This window comes from Eschrichtius robustus, chromosome 13 (genome assembly GCF_028021215.1).
Source record: "Eschrichtius robustus isolate mEscRob2 chromosome 13, mEscRob2.pri, whole genome shotgun sequence".
Classification (NCBI taxonomy): Eukaryota; Metazoa; Chordata; class Mammalia; order Artiodactyla; family Eschrichtiidae; genus Eschrichtius; species Eschrichtius robustus.
This window is the reverse complement of record NC_090836.1, coordinates 7948589-7967695: the sequence shown is the minus strand read 5'-3', so window position 1 is coordinate 7967695 and position 19107 is coordinate 7948589. Positions and strand designations below refer to the sequence as shown.

General features: G+C 36.6%; 2 protein-coding genes across 17 annotated transcripts in view; both read right to left on the bottom strand.

The window, feature by feature from the left end:
* The window catches only part of A2ML1 (alpha-2-macroglobulin like 1), an 82780-nt gene extending 71677 nt beyond the window's left edge, over positions 1-11103 (bottom strand). For 2 of the 11 annotated variants that reach the window (XM_068561524.1, XM_068561525.1), the window contains exons 1-3: positions 8123-11103; positions 5205-5361; positions 123-243 (exon numbers count right to left, since the gene is read on the bottom strand). The gene's annotated coding sequence lies outside the window, so the exon portion shown is untranslated. Of the gene's footprint in view, positions 1-122; positions 244-5204; positions 5362-6549; positions 6726-8122 lie in introns of all 11 variants that reach the window. The other 9 variants (XM_068561528.1, XM_068561530.1, XM_068561527.1 and 6 more) reach the window with 7 other exon arrangements.
* Positions 11104-13074: 1971 nt separating this feature from the next.
* RIMKLB (ribosomal modification protein rimK like family member B) overlaps positions 13075-19107 on the bottom strand; it is a 48487-nt gene continuing 42454 nt past the window's right edge. For all 6 annotated transcript variants that reach the window (XM_068561537.1, XM_068561541.1, XM_068561538.1 and 3 more), the window contains exon 6: positions 13075-15533. In XM_068561537.1, coding sequence (XP_068417638.1) covers positions 15070-15533 — 464 coding nt within the window. In that variant the 3' untranslated portion in view covers positions 13075-15069. The remainder of the gene's footprint in view (positions 15534-19107) is intronic.

The following is a 19107-nucleotide window of genomic DNA, read 5'->3' as shown; positions in this document are numbered from 1 at the left end:
CCAAGGATATGATATAATCTAAATTACAGGCCATCTGGACATTCCACAGAACATCACATAAATGCATTACATCAATGACATCATGCTTATCGGACAAATGAGCAAAAGGAAGCTTAGCATACCAGAGGCCTTGCTGAGATACGTGTTCCAGAGGGTGGGAAATAAACTCTACAGAGATTTGGGGATCTGCCATTCCTATGAAGTTTTTAGATGACCTGTACCAAGAGCCATCTGGAACATCCCCTACAAAGTAAAACACAACTTGTTACATTTACATCACCTGCTACATGGAAACACGCACAATGCCTGGTGGATCTCTCTAGATTATGGAGGCAACACATTTTGCCTAGAAACACTATCCCAGCCTATATACTGGATGGTATGAAAAGCAACTTAGTTTGAGTAGGGTCTGGAGCAAGAAAGGGCTCTGTAGAAGATTCGGGCTGTGATGCAAGTAGCCCTGCAAGTTGGGCCATATAATCTGGTGGACCTTATGGTATTCTAGGTACCACTGGTAGAAAATGATGCAATGCAGCCATTTTTGTCAGAAGTTCATGGAACTGTGGACAAGCTGCTCCCCAAACGTATGTGCGGAGAAATCTGTGCAGCATATATCAGAGGTGGAATGTGTTTGCCACAGGTGTGCCACTCAGATCTCTTCAAGAAAACCTGATGTGAAAAAAACAAAAGCCAGAGGCACACTTCCTGATTTCTAACCAGGTCACAAAGGTTTAGTAAACAACCGTATGGCGTTGGCATAACAACAGACACATAAACCAATGGAACAGAACAGAGAGCCTAGAAATAAACCCGTACATATATAGTCAATTAATTTACAATGGAGGAGCCAAGAACAGACGATGGGAAAAGGACAGTCTCTTCAATAAATGGTGTTGGGAAAACTAGACAGCCACATGCAAAAAGACTGAAACTGAACCCCTACCTTAAACTATACACATACAGAAATACAGAAATATTAACTCAAAATGGATTAAAGACTTAAGAGTTGAAAACATAAAACTCCTAGAAGAGTTTCTAGGCCTTAACTAATAGGTAGTAAGCTCCTTGCCATTGGTCTTGGCAATAATTTTTCGGATTAGACACCAAAAGCAAAAATAAACAAGTGGGACCACATCCAACTAAAAAGGTTCTGCACAGCAAAGGAAACCATCAACAAAATGAAAAGGCAACATACTGAACAGAATATGTGCAAATCAAATATCTGACAAGGGGTTAATATTGAAAAAATATAAATACAACTCAATAGCAAAAACAATCCAACATAAAAAAATGATCAGAGGAATTGATTAGACATTCTTCCAAAGACATACAAGCAGCCAACAGATACGTGAAAAGGTGTTCAACATCACTAATCATCAGGAAAATGCAAATCAAAACTCCAGTGAAGGTCATCTCACACTTGTTAGAATGGCTATCCTCAAAAAAAAAAAAAAGGTAGATGAATGCTGGTGAGGATGTGGAGCAAAGGGAAGCTTAGTGCCTGCTGGTGGGAATGTAAGTTGGTGCAGCCACTATGGAAAACGGTATGGAGGTTCCTCAAAAAGTTAAAAACAATAGAACTGCCATATGATCCAGCAATTCCACTTCTGGGTATACACCTGAAGGAAACAAAATGACTATCTCAAAGGAAAAAAAAAGAAACACCTCATAAGAAGAGATCAGATTTGTGGTTGCCAGAGACTGGGGGTTGGGGGATGGGGGAAATGGGTGAAAGTGGTCAAAAGGTATAAACCTCCAGTTATAAGATGAAAAAGTCCTGGGGATGTAACGTACAACATGGTGACTACACTTAACAATACTGTATAGTATATTTGAAATTTACTAAGAGAGTAGATGTTAAAAGTTCTTATTACAAGAAAAAAAATTATAACTATGTGAGGTGATGGATGTTAAACTTGTGGTAAATATCTTGCAATACTTACACACATCAAATCATTGTTATACACTTTAATACAATGTGATTTGCCAATTATATCTCAATTAAGCTGGGAAAAAAGAAAACCTGAAGCAAACAGCCTCCAGCTCTAACAATAAACTTTTAAAATTACAACAATCATTAAACAAGAGGGGGAGATTATCCAAAACCATTCGCATCTCCTGACTCTACACAACGTTCAGTAACATAGATTTCAATGGCTTAATCCATACTGTCTCTCAAATTTATACCATGTACCATTTTAGAGATCATGGAATAGCTGAGTACTCAGGCGACCTCTAGAAGCCTGCTTCACGAAGCCCTCACCTTTAAATTATTCTTCCTGTGTAACTAGTAGCTGAGTACAGAACTAAAAAATTAAACAACCCACTAAGGCCATCTGTTTGTAGTACTGAAGTCCTTATTTACTGAGCTTTCAAGTCTGAAAAACTTTGAAGGATTCGGTGTCTTAATATTTTTAGAAACGTACGCCCTTCTGTCCTGATATTTCTACTTACACTAACTTTAACAAGAATATCAACTTTTCCACCTTCCGTAACTACCAAAGCACCATTCTTGGTTCATCACAAAGAATTTCAATTCATCTGTTTTCCTAACAGCAAATAACCTCAAACTCTACTGCTAACAAAGCCTCAATTTAGAGAAGTAAAATTCACGGATCATTGCCTAAGGTATATTCAATCCACCCATTCCTCTACAGAGTAAGGATCAGCCTGTTTTGTACAAACTGAGCTAAGAATGGTTTCTACATTTTTAAAGGGTTTTTTTTTTTTTTCAAGCAAGAGACTGTATATGGACGGCAAAGCCTAAAATACTTAGAATTTGTCCTTTCAGAGAGTAAAATCCCTGTTCCAAAGAGCAGTGTTTCTTAAAGGCACCGTCACTGACAAGATTTAGGGTAGTGATTCTCAAACATTATTATAAATAAGTCACTTAAGGAGTTTGTCAAAAAGCAGACTCCTGGCAACCCAAAAATTCAGGTTTAGGACCCTGGAACCTAACAAATAATCCATGCGATCATGATATAGGTGGTTCGAAGGACACTTCGAGAAAATTTAATCACGGGATCAGCTCAGACCATCAAAAAGACTTCTTTTACTGGACTGACTTTAGTGGAGTAAATTTTAGTGTCATATTGATTTGCGTTGTGGGACATCTCATGATCAGGAAACATTGCTTTTCCTGTACAATATATCTGCTTCTATCTTAAGGTTACCATGAATTTTCTAATTTTATTCAACTCTTTGTCAATTCTGTCCACCTCTAACAGAGCAAATGTACAGGATCTGATAGCATGCATATGCGTTTTAACCCTTTTTTTCACCTTATTTTTTTCTCTATTTTGGCTTCATCCCAATCTTCTGTTTGTTTTAATATATTTATATTAAGTCTCTTCAAGTCATTTTGGGGAAAACAAGTCATACTATCCTAAACTATTCCTTATGGTACATGGTATGCATTTTCCTAAATTCTCTCGGTTTAAGAGCAAGAAAAGAATATTTATGTTATGAGCTGATGGGGGAAAAACCTGGAAAAAAATGAGATAAAAGGTTTTTTAAAGAAATATACAATTCCTCAGCCAATGAAATGTGGGAATGAGGAATAATCCATCTATATTAGGAGAACTCTCACACACATACACACACACACACACACGCACACACAAAATGATCCAACAAAAGAGTTTAAAAGGAGCTTAAATAAGAAAACTGAAAGGAAACCATGGACTTCCCTGGTGGTGCAGTGGTTAAGAATCCACCTGCCAATGCAGGGGACCCGGGTTTGAGCCCTGGTCCGGGAAGATCCCACATGCCGCAGAGCAACTAAGCCCGTGTGCCACAACTACTGAGCCTGTGCTCTAGAGCCCACGTGCCACAACTACTGAGCCCACGTGCCACAACTACTGAGCCTGCTCTCTAGAGCCCGCGAGCCACAACTACTGAGCCCGAGTGCCACAACTACTGAAGCCTGTGCACCTAGAGGCTGTGCTCCACAACAGGAAGTCACCACAATGAAAAGCCCACGCACCGCAATGAAGAGTAGCCCCCGCTCACCACTAGATAGCCCGCGTAGCAACAAAGAACCAACGTACTAAAAATAAATGAATAAATTAACTTTTTAAAAAACGAAAATCAAGAAAGAAAACCTTACAGACTTCCAAGATGAAAAAAGATTCAGTAGGTCTTGAATAAGATTTCAATAACCAAAATTTACAGAATTAAAAGACAGTATTTATTAAATGCTCAACGGTGTGCTAAGAAATATACACGTATTATAGCTTAGCTAATACTTACACATTAGACTAGCAAAGTAGGTACAATTCTTCCCATTTTTTTTTACAAACACTCCTTTATGGCTTGCAGAAGGTGACTTGTCCAAAGACCATTTAAACAGTAAGTAATGAAATCTGAATTTGTATCAGTATCTGCTTACAAAGCCCATTTTGTCAAAGCTTACAAAGCCTATCTTGTCAAAAGTACTAGGGCTGCCTCTGAATACACATGTATATTATTAGATCCCCTATAGTTCAAATAAAGTAGGTCAGACATGGTCTCCAGTCACAAGATTAAAATGTAGTGAGCAATGCTATGACAAGTGTGTGCTAGAGCCTTGTCAGAGTGAAACAGAAGAAAGCCTGCATATCTTCAGAGATAAAAACATAGCAATAATTATTCAGCATGGACAGATAAACTGAGATGAAAGGGGCAGGAGAAAATCCACATAATACACATTTTAGTGCCTATCTTTGTGCCAAAAGGAGTAATCATATCAGAATATTTTATAGAGAGATCAGTCTGTCAAGAACCAAGGAGTTTAATCTTTCAAAAAGTGAAGAAAAAAAAGAGAATGACACGTGTGGAGCTAGACATCAAGTCTAGATATGCAGACTGAAGTGAACCCATACAAAATGGAGTGAGCAGAAATAACTGACAAAAGAACAAACCAGGGCTTCCCCGGTGGCGCAGTGGTTGAGAGTCTGCCTGCCAATGCAGGGGACGCGGACTCGAGCCCTGGTCTGGGAGGATCCCACGTGCCGCGGAGCAACTAAGCCCGTGAGTCACAACTACTGAGCCTGTGCGTCTAGAGCCTGTGCTCCACAACAAGAGAGGCCGCGGCAGTGAGAGGCCCGTGCACCGCGACGAAGAGTGGCCCCCGCTCGCCGCAACTGGAGAAAGCCCTCACACAGAAACGAAGACCCAACACAGCCAAAAAATAAATAAATATAAAAAAAAAAAAAAGAACAAACCATACTCCATGCTATTTCATTTCCAGTTCTGGTGTTTTTATTTTAGAAAGCACACTGAATTAAACAGGTTAGAGCTATTGCTTCCTTGTTCTGTGTACTTCTATCCTCCATTTGAAAAAACATATAGTCTTCATCCATTCTGCGAGATCAAAAGAACCTAGGGGGGAAACACACAGAGCTCACTTAAATCACAGTTTTAAACAGTCTTTATAATTAGGATGAGAAAAAAAGAAAAGGAAAATAAGAAAATTAACTAATGTGACAATAAAAAAATACAAATTGTCTAGATTGCCAGAAAGAATCATAACCCTTTTTATAATTACCACATTTCATCTTGGTGATCGCAGCTGACAAAGGTATACTAAGGTATATCATTCATTAAAAATTAAAAGCTTAAACCTGTAACAGGTTTAAAAGAGCAACCTTACTTCCCAGATTTACTTGACTCTTCTTCAGGAGAAACTATTCTTATTTCCTGAAATTTCTTCTCTCTAGAATCAACAGTTCAATTTATAGGTCCATTATTTTATCTACTTTTTCAAGATGCTGCCAACACAAAAGCCAAAACTTTGGTCTTTATCACTGGAGTTTTGTAAGACTTATTTCAGTTAGACATCCAGGTAAGCATATTTTCCTAGTGATTGATTTAGACTGTACTATAGAGATAATTTATATTTTACAAAAATCAACCCAATTTTAGACACTGAATTTCATATTAAAAAATACAACCATATAAAAGATGTGTCAGTAATGTTACTCCTTGACAACCCTATAATATAGACAATTGTGTTTTATTTTAGCACCAAGAGGAAAAAATTGAGGTAAGAACATTTTTTCTAAAACATCACAGAAAGTTATTGTAGCAAAATGCCTGAACAAACAAAATTAAACTTAAATGCTCTTACTCTAGTGCTCAAGACTACATTTTCAATAAATTATATAATGAGCAATAAATTTTGGTTCAGATTAAGTTTCAAGCTTCTTCTTTCAGTTCTAAAGCACTGACATCTCCATATAATAACCAAAATTTGTGACAAAACTCTTTTTAAAAGTTTAGAAATCTAACCATATTAACTGAGGCATGTATTCTTGTGTTCCATATTAATATATGTAAAACTGTATTTAGCATTAAACAATTTTTTAATAAAAGGTGACTTTCTATACTATTTTTTTAAAAAGAAACAGAATTCACCACGTATTTAAACAATAATATCAGTTACTCTAGCTTCATGTTACTATAAATCCTTTATTCCAAGTATGCACAATAAGTTCATTTAACTATCTACTTCCCGTTGCTAGCCTAAAAATCTGTCAGAAAAAAAAAATTCAGAATATAATGTTTTACCTTTGTTGCAGATTGATTCATTATCCAGAATAGAAATAAAGGTAGGCCAGAGGAGAGGTAGAGGATTAGTGGTATAATAGATCTAAGAGATCCACTTCTCTTCTCTCTTGACCAGAAATTGCAAAGAACCTCTTTGCATCTTCTCTTAACAAGGGACACTTTTTTATTCTCAAACCCTGTAAATGATGTACTCATTAATTCTACGTACAAACCACCTAAAATGGCTGCCCACAGCTTACCTTAGTATCCTAACCACAAGCCCAAACAGTGACAACTTTCTTTCTAACTCACAGCGGTCTCATTGCAGAGCACTTCACTTATTCAGTACTACAGCAGATTTTGAAGAATGCACAGCACATAATGCAAAGAGCACCATATTGGCAGTTAGGACACTTCAGATGTAGTCCTGGCTCTGTAATCTTGGTTAAGTTACTAACTTCTCTGAACGTTAGTTTCTTTACCAGTAAATCCAAGATTACAGTATATGACCTCTAAGCTTTCCACTTTAAAAATTCTAAACTTCTATGGTAGGCCTCTGTAGGCCAGTAGTTCAATCTGTTACTACAGATACTACAGTAAAACAAGTAGTTAAGTGAATAAACGGGTCTGCAACTTACTAAAAGAATGGAAAATTACAGTCTTTAAATCTAGGGAATTCAAAATATCACTTCATTTCTTTTATTCAGCCTCATCAAATTCTAAAATGTAGAAAATCACAATACTGGTACTGATGCACATGCTGAAGGCAGCTGTTGATGGAAAGGAAATAGAGCTATTTACCAGAGAGAACACAAATGAAAATGGGGACACACACACACACACACATAGAGAAATAGGCAGGCAGAGACAAAAAATGACAACATTGGAAAAATAAAATCCAGAGGGACTGAATGACTAAAGAGAGAGATACCAAACCAGGAAAGCAGAAGCACAACTGAAGAAAGAGTAAGAGAAGAAGGGCAGAGACAGATAAGCAAGACAGAAAGGTGAATATGCAGAACAGAACTGATGGGCAGGTACAGTGACAAGGAAATGGGAGTAGAAAGGAAAGAGACAGCCAGAAGAAAAGATCATTTTTACCACATAGTATTGTCAAGTGACATACTTCTGTAGCTATCCCCCCAGTGCTCACACTAAAAAGGGGACACTTTCATTTTTACAAAATGATTAACAATGCATATTTCATTTACCTTGCAGATTTTTTTAAAAAATCACATTTACTGTGAGATAGCATAATTTTTGCCATCATTAAGGTCTACATATTGGATATGATAATAACTCGATGAGGGGGGAATCCTTTCACAATGTATATCAAATCATCATCTTACAATTTTATCTGTCAGTTATACCTCAATAATGCTAGGGGAAAAAAAAGGTTTCACATGTATCAATATACTGGAAATCCCTAATTTTACATATTGCTAATTTTTTTTTCCAAATTAAAGAATGATAGTACCCCAGTTAGGACAAATTCATCCTACGTCAAGAATTTACAGGCATTCATGATTACACACCACAGTGACTTACAGGACACTGGTATCATATTGAAAACACATTCTTGAAATTAACTTACCATTTAAGAGTCAAGATCAGGGATCGTAGTCCTGTTTCCATTTTTGCCCCCTTTGCTTGTCGTGGTACGTCATGCTCTATCTCTTCTCCTATGCAGATTTTGTCAGTAGCCATCAATCTGAAGAATTCTTTCTTCTGCTGCCACCTACCAGTTTATTTCTCTGCTGCAGCAGAAGAGTATATAGAAAAAGCTCTTGCTTACTATTCATATTAAACAGAAAAATTCCTTAACATTTCATATTTTCACATGTGTATGAAGTTCCTGTTTCCCCGAAACCTCCCCTCCAAGTTAAAACAACAAAAATCCCAATCACAGAAGATCAAAACATGTATGATCAATGTTCATGCTAAGCTGGAGGAGGGGAAGCTGGAAAGATTTAGACACTCAGCAGTTGCCATCTCAAGGAGCCATTCCTTTTCTGTTACTTTCCTTCTTCAACTGTCCCTACAAATAATAAATGCATAACTTAAAATTTTAACTAGGTAGTCAACTCCTCCAAATTTTAAGTTCAGAGACTACCAAAAAACTTGTGGAAGATGCAGCAATAAAGGAGTTTTTAAAAGTAATTCTAGAAACTAAGGGTGTTAGGCGCTTTACCTGCTTGAGTTTTCATGTTCTGGACTGCTTATTGCCCAATGGCTCTGAATACATTAAAACACGAACACATACGCCACCTACATTTAAAATAGGGTAGCATTTGTATGCCCATATAAGCAATGGGTATATTTTTTGCAAAAGAGTAGTAATTTCATTAGGTCCTTTTAAAAGGACTGACCACAAATGCACATTTCCTCAAACTGTATACATACATAAAAGAATTAGGGCAAAAAAGGGAGAGTGACAAAGGTAAAAGCGGGTGTAGAACTGGAAATTAATACCACATAAATGTTTTGTCTTTTTATATTCTGAGATTCATTTCTATTCCCAGTCTCTTTATTATTGAGGTCTAGGTTTCAAATTTGTTCTTTATTCGCTACTAAAGAACAATATGCAAGAATGAGCTGGTGATAATGATGAACTAGTAATAATGGCTTTTGTTCCACCCTCCCACTACCTTTACCCCAAAATAAAAACTTATTTTGTGAACTTAAAAAATAAAACAAACACTGACATATAAGCACCAAAGGCTAGTCAACAGTGGCACGGCTGTGACATTGTTTCTACTTTCTCATTCCTTCCCCCATCTCAAGCCCCACCCTTTGACCTCTGTATATGGGATGAGCCTGAGCAGGAGAGTTGGTGATGTCAGGACTGCGCCGTTCCCACGGATGCTCCTAGAGGCCTGCTGTGCTTCTGGGAACTGGGGCACAGGGATGGCTGTCTGACTGAAACCTAAAACAACAACAATTCACCCCACCCCTCATGTTCCCAAACCCCACAGTAGCAGCCAGGTATATATGCTATATAAGGACCATCTAATGTAGTTTGAATATGGTGAAATCTGAAAGCAAGATCATTTTTAACATGGCAGTGATCTTGGGGGGGGGGGGGCAGTGGAATGGAGGTGCAAAAATCCTCCACATCCCATGCAATCACAGAGTGCACACATGCTAATGCTAGCCATTCTCATCAGCAAGAGAACAGGATCCTTCCATACGTCATAAATTACTGCAGGAGTGCAGCCAGGATTCCTTTGTTGGTAAATTTCAGTTCAAGACAAATATTTTTATCTTAAGATGCTTAGGGGAATGACTGTCCCTACCTCATATGAGTGAACTGAAGCACAAAACAAGTTTATGACTTATTTTATGCCTCAGCTGTAGAAACAGCATTACAAGCCAGGATTTCCTATTCTCTAACTAGTGAGTTACTAGACTTACAGCCTCCTTGGATAGGACATACAAAGAGAAATATATCTTGAAAAGGTCCTGACTACTGACACTAAAATTCTACCTATCAGAAAGAGGATTATCTCCCATAATGATAATAACTCATATTAGAGCTAGAATTTTGGGAAGGACAGGAAAAAGGAGGGGACTGGGGTAGACAGGAAGGGATAGTAATATTAACTAACAGGAAGGCTACTAAAATGGGTAAGCTGTATTCCTGTTCCTGCCATTAACTTTGTTTTATGGGCTTGATTAATCTGCTTCAAGATCTTGTGCTTCAGAAATGCCCTCCAATCTGTTCAAACCTATAACTTTTGAATATTTAAGCCATTATTTAATGATAATCTCAAACGGCTGACATCTATCTCTTTGTTAGAATTAGTGTATCAGAAATGATAAAATCATTAATTCTGAAATCACGCTGCTCCTGAAATAACTGAAATGCTATTATCTTTTGTCTCATTACCTTTCACTTTTATAATGATGTCACAGAAAGAGAAGCACTACTAAGGTCAACTGAAGGCTATGTTGAGTTTTTACCATATATATATAACCTAGAACCTAATTTTACCTTTTCAAAACTCTAGTTTTCCATACCTGTCAACTCCTAATTGATGTCTTTATACTGTGAGCTCACTGTGTATTCGGAACACCAACCCCTGAAAAAGCTTAAGCCAGAGTAGCACAATGGAAGAAACATACAAACCCAAAACAAAAACAAAGCTAAAAAAGTCACACTCTGAAATAATTATAGACATATATGCAAGGAATGGAGATATCTAAATGGCTAAAACAAATCCCCAAAGAAAGTCCTGGGTTCATCCCAACCAATTCAAACTTTACCCCCAAAACTTTTTCTATAACCAAATTATTTGCTAGATATGTTTATACATTGTTTTTTGAAATCAAAGTTATTACAAACCCACTGGTGCCTTCAAAGTACATAAAAGAAAGGAAATTTTTAAAAGAAAGTAAAGTTAGCCTTGTGATGAAAAAAAGGAGAAAGAATCAAATTACCTGCCAGCAGCCTGGGGCTGTGCCTGAATCCAAACCGCTGCATTTACCATTCATTCTACAGCTGCATTATTGGGGGAAGGGGAGTTTAGAAGGGCACTGACCCCGAAAGTTCTCAATACTTCTCACTCATCATCAGGAAGGGGGAAGAAGGAAAGTTTTTTCTCTGGGTATTTTTTTGTTTGTTTGTTTTTGTTTTTTTGGCTCCTGAAAAGGCTGGCAAAGAACAGTAATAGTGCAAGCAGTTAGAATATTTCTTTAAAAACAATTTTAAAAATGCAAAACATTAAGGAATTTAAAACACCACATTTTCGTTAATATAGAAAGAATTTTCACTAGTGTTAGGCAGCCACCCCAAAACAGCATGGCAAAAGGGCATTGGTATAAAGGAAACAAAATACCACACAAAAATCCAAAACAAAACTAAAAACATTTCAAATTAAACCTGGAAGACTAGAAGATTCCAACAGCAGATTTCTGTCCACTACTGAAACATTCCAAAATCCAAGCTTCAAAGGCGCCTAAATGTATCTTAAATGAAATTTTGTTTTGTTTTGTTTAAGAAAAAAAAAAAGAAAGAAAGCAGTGAACCTGGTTATAAATCCTGCAATATATTACGTTTAAAAATATCCTAGTACAACAAAAACAAATTATAAAAGAAATTAAACAAACAAACAAACAAATAAAAACAGTAGCAGCAGAGGTTACCTGTCTGAGCACCTACATTTTCTTAGGAAGGGATCGTGTCTCACCAGCCATATAGCCCATAAACCTTCTCAAAAAGAGTGAGCCAGGAGAAAAATGTAACACAAGATTTGATTTCACAATGTCTCTAAGCACCCCAGACCCCAAACTGGGGACTCACTGAATGAAGAGAATTTCTTTTTCCTTTGTTTTCCTCTTGAGAAAAAGAAGAGATGATCTTGAAAGTCAATTACTTCTTTCAACGCCTTCGATACCTTTTCAAAAGTCTGATAAAGCACTTGATGAAAGCAAGTCTCTTGATGGATTTTTCTAATGTTCCAGGGTATTTTCTTATTTGGTAGCATATACAGAAATATTTCAAAGTTCAGTGGAGTTAAAGCCAACAGAAATGACCAATCAAAAGAAAATAACTATTAAAAATTTTAAATGGAATAGTTCATATTTGTGTGTTTATGTATATACATAGTCCGCTTTTCATCATGGGTGACATAAAAACAATATCAGAAAGAATTACTTTTAAATACAATTCAGAATTACAATTTTAACAATGTGCAATAGTTTTACAATAATTCAGATTTTTGCATGATAAAATAACAACTACACATATTTGATAAATACACATTTTTACCTCTCATAATAGCAATAAAGATTTTAAGAAAGTTACTCAACAATATGAAAATATATTTAACTTTCACTTAAATATCTGGGCTGTTTTATTTGGGTTCTTCCAGTATGGTTTGCTCATATTCTTTACCTTACTTTTTGAAGGAATTCAAGAGGATATTCATGTTTTTAAACTCTAAGATGTCCATTCCTGTCCATTCAGTGTACGATCCAGAAATAGATTGGTAAGGCTATGTTTTAACATAGTGTGAATGCACAAAAGATGGATAGTGAGTAAAACTAACAGTGAAATAATCTCAAGATATTTCTTCTAATGTACTTGGTTAATTTGATAATTTTTTAAAAAGGCTACCTACATTTTTCCTGGTGCCTTATCCCACCCAACAGAAACCTTGAGTTTTTCATCAAATAGACAGGGTGTTCTATTCGTGTTTTAAAATTCACTAATCTATATACATGTGATATGTAACTATTCAAAGTATATGTATCATAATCTATGTGGCAACCAGATGGTCTCTACACACATATGAATGATGATTTAATTAAGCGATTCCTTTTCCCTTGTTTATTTCTCTATCCCGAATAGTGTGCATCTTCCAAAGTATGGTCATTTAGTAAAAGAAGTACCAAGTGAGCCAGAGGTACTTGAGTATTCCACAATATGTCGCACAATAACCCTGTACAAGTCAAATTCTTTTAGATGAGATGAGAATATCCTAAAATAAATTAGAAAGTCCTCTTATGTATCTTTTTCTAAGGTGAAATGAGACACTGCACAGATCAGAGGTACTATTCTATTTGTCAACAATCAACCTTTCACTCCATTTTAATATTATTTAATTCTATGGAAAAAACAAGTTTTATTACATTCCTTTTTTAAAATGGGGGAAAAACTGTACAAGTAAGCATGATCAAACCTCTGTTAGAGCTGGTTAATACTGATCTTATTGCCTCGAAGTCTCTCTAGTAGTGTCCAAGAAATTATGTTTAATGTCCATCTGAAGGAAAAAAGCACTGGAGAGGCAAGAAAGGACTCGGGTAAAAAGCTTCAGAGGATTGTAGGGAGATGGAACTTGCTGCTTAAAAAAATTACGTTGAGCTCTGGTGCATCTCCATTTCTTAACACACCTTCCAAACCATTCACTGGGATAGTTTTACCCAAGTTTAAAGGCTCATATTATATGCAGTTTGGGGGCTTTTATAAATTCAGAAATAAAGTAATATAAAGAGTAGAATATTGAAGGCTTCAGAGTAGGGCTATAAGAGACTCAATACTGCTAAATAAGTCCCCAAGTAAAAATGGTCAGCCCACCCCAACCCAAAACCTATGTGTAATAGGAGAAAATGCACAGCAAGAAGAAGCAGAGGAAAAGCATGTATCCTGGAATAAATCATACACTGAACAGTCTAGAACCAAAGAAAAAAAGCAAACAACATACATATACACAAAAGCCTAAGAAGCAGCTATTCTCCTCATGTCTTTAGGTGAGTACCTCTACCAGTAGATTATAGTTATGAAAACGACTCAGTTGTTTGTTTTTTTTGAAGTAAAAAACTGTTTCCCATCATGCTCCATTTTCTAGAATCTTTCCTTTTTGATTGGTTGGTGTAAACAAAAAGCAAAGCACATAAACATGCAAGCGTGCACGCACGTGCACACACGTGCACGCGCACACACACACCCTCCTAAAATGTGAAAAATGCAGATATATAACGCTGGTATTAGAAATCACTTCAACTTTATACTTAGGAACTTATAGACCCTTGATTTGCCCCCCAAAAATATTTTTCCTTGTCCTTATTCTTTAAATGCCCAACCACCAAAAGAAAAAAGGAAAAAAATAAAAGGCTTTAAATGCACATGTTTCAAGTCAGTGTCTTGTTAACAAAAAAGGTAGCATTTTCTTCACTTTGGCCATTGTTAAAGATGCAGGCATAGATCAGGGAATGTTAAGACTAGCATGTATTTAAAAAAAAAAAAATGCAACATTAACAGAGCATATATCTTTCAAAAAAGGCTAAAACACTAACAAATACAAGTCAATGCACATATTTTTAACTAGTGCAATTTTATCTACAATGGAGTAAATGTTATTTTGTGTGCCAGACATTGCAATACTGTTCATTTCCCTTTTATCATGCAAACATGCCAACTTTATCATTAAAAAAAATCTTTATTGGGTCACATTCATGTTGCCCTCCCACCCAAATTAAGGGGGAAAAAGTCAATAAAAGAGCTCCTCAAGATTTCATAACTATGAACATAAAGCTCCTAGATAATAGTGTATAGGCTGAATTTTCAGATTTGTATAAAAAAATTATAATTTAGGTAGATGTCTTCCTCACAGATTACAACACAATGTTAAGTTACACTATTCTGAAATTTGTACCAACTGTACAAAAACAAAAGCAAGAGACCATGAAAATATTATGTTCTTCATGGCCCGAGAGCCTACACATTTCTGAGTAATGTAAAATTATGAGAGCCTGACATTTTTCTGTATCTCACCTCTTCTGCCTCTCTATCGGTAGGATTTGTAAATCAAAGTCAGTAACATCTTAGTAGCAAAGGTCTCGTCTATCTCCCCCTTCTTCCCTCCTAACTAATCCTACTCAATTTTCTCTCATCTTTCCGAGCATTTTCCATGAACAGCATTGCAAGTTGGTTAAAAAAAAAAAAAAAAAGAAAAAGAAAAAGAAAAAAGAAAGAAAAAAAGGAAAGAAGAAAAAGAAAGTTTTACAAGGGTTTTGTTGGTTAATTATTTACTGGTGGAATCACTCCACCAGGAGTTTGATTTCATTGGCTAGCAGTTGGTTCATGTTGAATAGGCCCCCCGGGAGCTTGGTGAGCAGCTCTCGCTCCGTGGTTTCAGGGTCGCTGTCAACAGAGCTGGAACTTGCGCTCATGTTGTCGACAGCAGTGTTGGCTGGGGGACCCAGCTCCGGCTCACTAGTCTCACTGGCCGTGGACACCACGGAGAGCAGGGACATACGCCGGGTGAGCCGGCCAGAGGGCAGAAGGGAGGCGGCATAGTCCGCTATGATACCAGCTACATCTAGATTACAAGCCTTATCAAAGGCTATGAAACCTACATTTGCATTGGCCTCGCAGACACAGAAGGAGCCGTCGTCTTTCATCAACAGGTCAATGCCACACACATCCATTCCCAGGATGTTAGACACCTGGATAGCTAGCTGTTTCCCTTGTTCACTCAATGAGCACATCATCCCGACACCACCTGGCAAAAGAGAAATAAGAAGTTACCAAAATGATAAAATTTTGGAGTAAAACTAAAGCTGACCTTAAAGTTAGCCTCTAAGGCTAAACCTCTCTTCTAAATCAGTCGAACAGCAAAAGTGCTATTCTAGTGTAAAATTGGGACTCTGAAGTCTAAGATTCTTTCATTAGGGAATCCCCTTCCAACCCAGTCTCTCGACAAATTCATGACATAGTACTTTTTCCATAAGCCATTTTTTTCTGAAGACATTAAACTTTCACTGAAGCCTATCTTACTTGCAATAACATGGAACTTTTGCATAAATACAGCTAAACCACTTAATGTTGTTATTGGTTTTTATCAGTTTCAGATTTTGATTTGTAAAAACAGAGATGCATCATTAGTGTATAGGAATGCAAGAGATTTCTGTGCATTAATTTTGTATCCTGCAACTTTACCATATTCATTAATTAGCTCTAGCAGTTTTCTGGTGGCAGTTTTAGGATTCTCTATGTATAGTATCATGTCATCTGCAAACAGTGACAGTTTTACTTCTTCTTTTCCAATTTGTATTCCTTTTATTTCTTTTTCTTCTCTGATTGCCGTGGCTAGGACTTCCAGAACTATGTTGAATAATAGTGGTGAGAGTGGACATCCTTGTCTCGCTCCTGATCTTAGAGGAAATGCTTTCAGTTTTTCACCGTTGAGAATGATGTTTGCTGTGGGTTTGTCATATATGGCCTTTATTATGTTGAGGTAGGTTCCCTCTATGCCCACTTTCTGGAGAGTTTTTATCATAAATCGGTGTTGAATTTTGTCAAAAGCTTTTTCTGCATCTATTGAAGATGATCATATGGTTTTTATTCTTCAATTTGTTAATATGGTGTATCACATTGATTGATTTGCGTATATTGAAGAATCCTTGCATCCCTGGGATAAATCCCACTTGAATGTTGTAAGTCATAATCCTAGTTATTACTTTAAAATGTATATCTCAGAAATAACTAATTTTCTTGTCAACTGCATTATTATGAACTTTCATCAAATCTTTAACTGTGGTCATTTTTAAGTCTTTTGTCATTTACAGACAGTTCTGGGCGTACTCTGATGCTTTTGCAAATATGTTCCTATAAAAGGGTTTCATCTTCAAGAAATTCATGGAAAAGACTCTGACAAGTACAGGTTTCTGGTAACTGACTGTACTGCTGAACTGAATGAATAAGCATTTTCAGAACTCTAATGAAAAACTGATGAACTCATAAAAGTGCTAACAAAAGACCAAGATGAAAAAAAAAATTAATTACATGGGACTGAGTGAACTGATGAGGATGAGTATAATTTTTGTGACTTTCTGTTTGAATTAAAAAAAAAAAAAATCCCACAAGGACTCAGAGGCAAAGAATATACAAATCAATTTTCACTGCAAAATAAAGGAGCTGTTACAGTGGAGGATTACTGGACTGAATGTCAATATTATGACATAGTATGAGTGTGTTTCGTGTTTGGTAATTGCAATCATTGTTGCTTTTGTTGTGGTCATCCATGTACAATGCTTGGTGTCAGGCTATTTCTCTCTTGTAAAAATAAAATACAGTGTGTGTGTGTGGAAAAAAAAAAAAAAAAACAGAGATGCATAACAGGGAGAGAGGACAGAATCTAGGAACATGCTTCTCTTCCTCCACAGTCCCAATTCTAACCTCTGCCATTCCTAAGCCAAAAGCATTCTGGGGTTTCAGGTAGCTGGAGGAGTGTACATGAAGTCTTTGCTGGTATCTGAGAGAAAAGAATTAGAACTAGTTGGAGACGCGCTTCAAGACTAGAAAGGACTAGATAAGGACTAGAAAGCAAAAGAATTTTGACAAAACCTTGGCTTAAGGAGCTCAACAGGAGGATAGCTGACATCAGTACTATGTAAGTATGCCTGACCCAAAGAGACCAAAGGTAAATGCACATATGACCAGAGTCCCCCTTACCACTGTGGCTGGAAGAGTAGGGGAGGGGAGTGCAGGAAGGAGGGGACTGGCACACTAGCCAATGAATTAAATGACACTGCTTCTCAGCATCCATAGTACTGAGGCCATCTGGAATGCTCCAAATAACCAGAGCAGAGCTCTGATGTGATGTGACAATAACAAGAACAAATAACAAGCTCTCTATGACTTGAATGAAAGAAATAAGAGCACAAAATTCAAGTTTAGCACAAAAAGACTCTCTGAACTAAAACAAAAACATGATTACCCAACTTAAAAGTTACAACAGAGGAACTGAAGGAGAGTTGCTTTTGTGAGTCTAACTTATAACTTGGAAACTCTACTGTAAGAAATATTTTGAAGCACATACAAAAAACCTGAGGTGAAGTCACAAAAGAAGAATAAAAAATTTGGATAACTGAATCAGAAAAACCCTAACCCCCAGAAGGAGAGAAGAAATTTTCCTGAAGCTTAGAAAAACTGAATCTGATAGAAACAGCTTACTAAAATCCAGGTTGGACTGACTGAGAAGAGACACATATCTAAAAATATCCTGAAAAAACTGTTGAGCATTTCAAATAAAACAAAACAACCAAAAATAAGAGAACAAAACAAAACAAAAAACAAACTTACAAAGAATATAAATTACCTACCCCCCCCTCCCAAAATCAGAGTAGATTTGGACATTCAATTGCAAAAGTGTAAACTGTAAAGCACTAGAACAGAAGCAAGACTCACACAATTTAAGAATCCTATCTCAGCCAATATATCATTCTCCTTTGAGAAAGAAAGAAAGCTATGAGGTATCTATCACTCACATACACCATCCAGGGAAAATAATCAAGAAAAGATACTAACATAACAGCAAATGACTAAGAACAGAAAACACAAGATATGGGAAGATGCAGATGGAGAGTAAACAGTGACGAGTAGTGTGATTCTTGCAATACAGGAATAATTAACTCTAAACAGATAAAGACTGCCTGGGAATGGATAAAGTAAGTGCTACATAAGGATTCTTGAAACAGAAGAGACACACAATAAAAGAAATTCTGTTATAGACTTGAACTAAAACTATTAAATGGTTTCAGTAAAACACTAGAATACAAAGCCCAGGGAAGCAGAAATTTTTGTCTGTTTTGTTCACTGCTATATACAAAATACTGCTATAACAGTACTTGATACTTAGGAGGTACTCAAAAATATTTGTTCAGTGAATGAATGAATCAAGAGGGAGGAGTAGGAAGGGAAGTAAAACTGTTCTAATCCTCTCATGGGAAGAGAGAGGGACCAAGAGGTGATGCATTTTGAGAGTAGAGATTTCAAGGAGTTTGGATATGAGGTGTTAGACTAGAGAGGAGATCAAGAATGACTCCAAGGATTTTGGTCTAAACTAGAAAGATACAGTTGCCAAAAAACAATAAGGAGAAAACTGTGGGTGGGACATACTGGAAGGAGGAGTTAGATGAGGAGTTCAGTTTTGGACATGTTAAGACTAAAATGTCTAACAGACATCTACATGGAGATATTGAGAGGCAGTGATTTACATGTGCCTGGAGCTCAGGAAGAAAGCCTAAACTGGAGAGAGATATTTGAAAACAATAACATAGATAGCATCTAAAGCC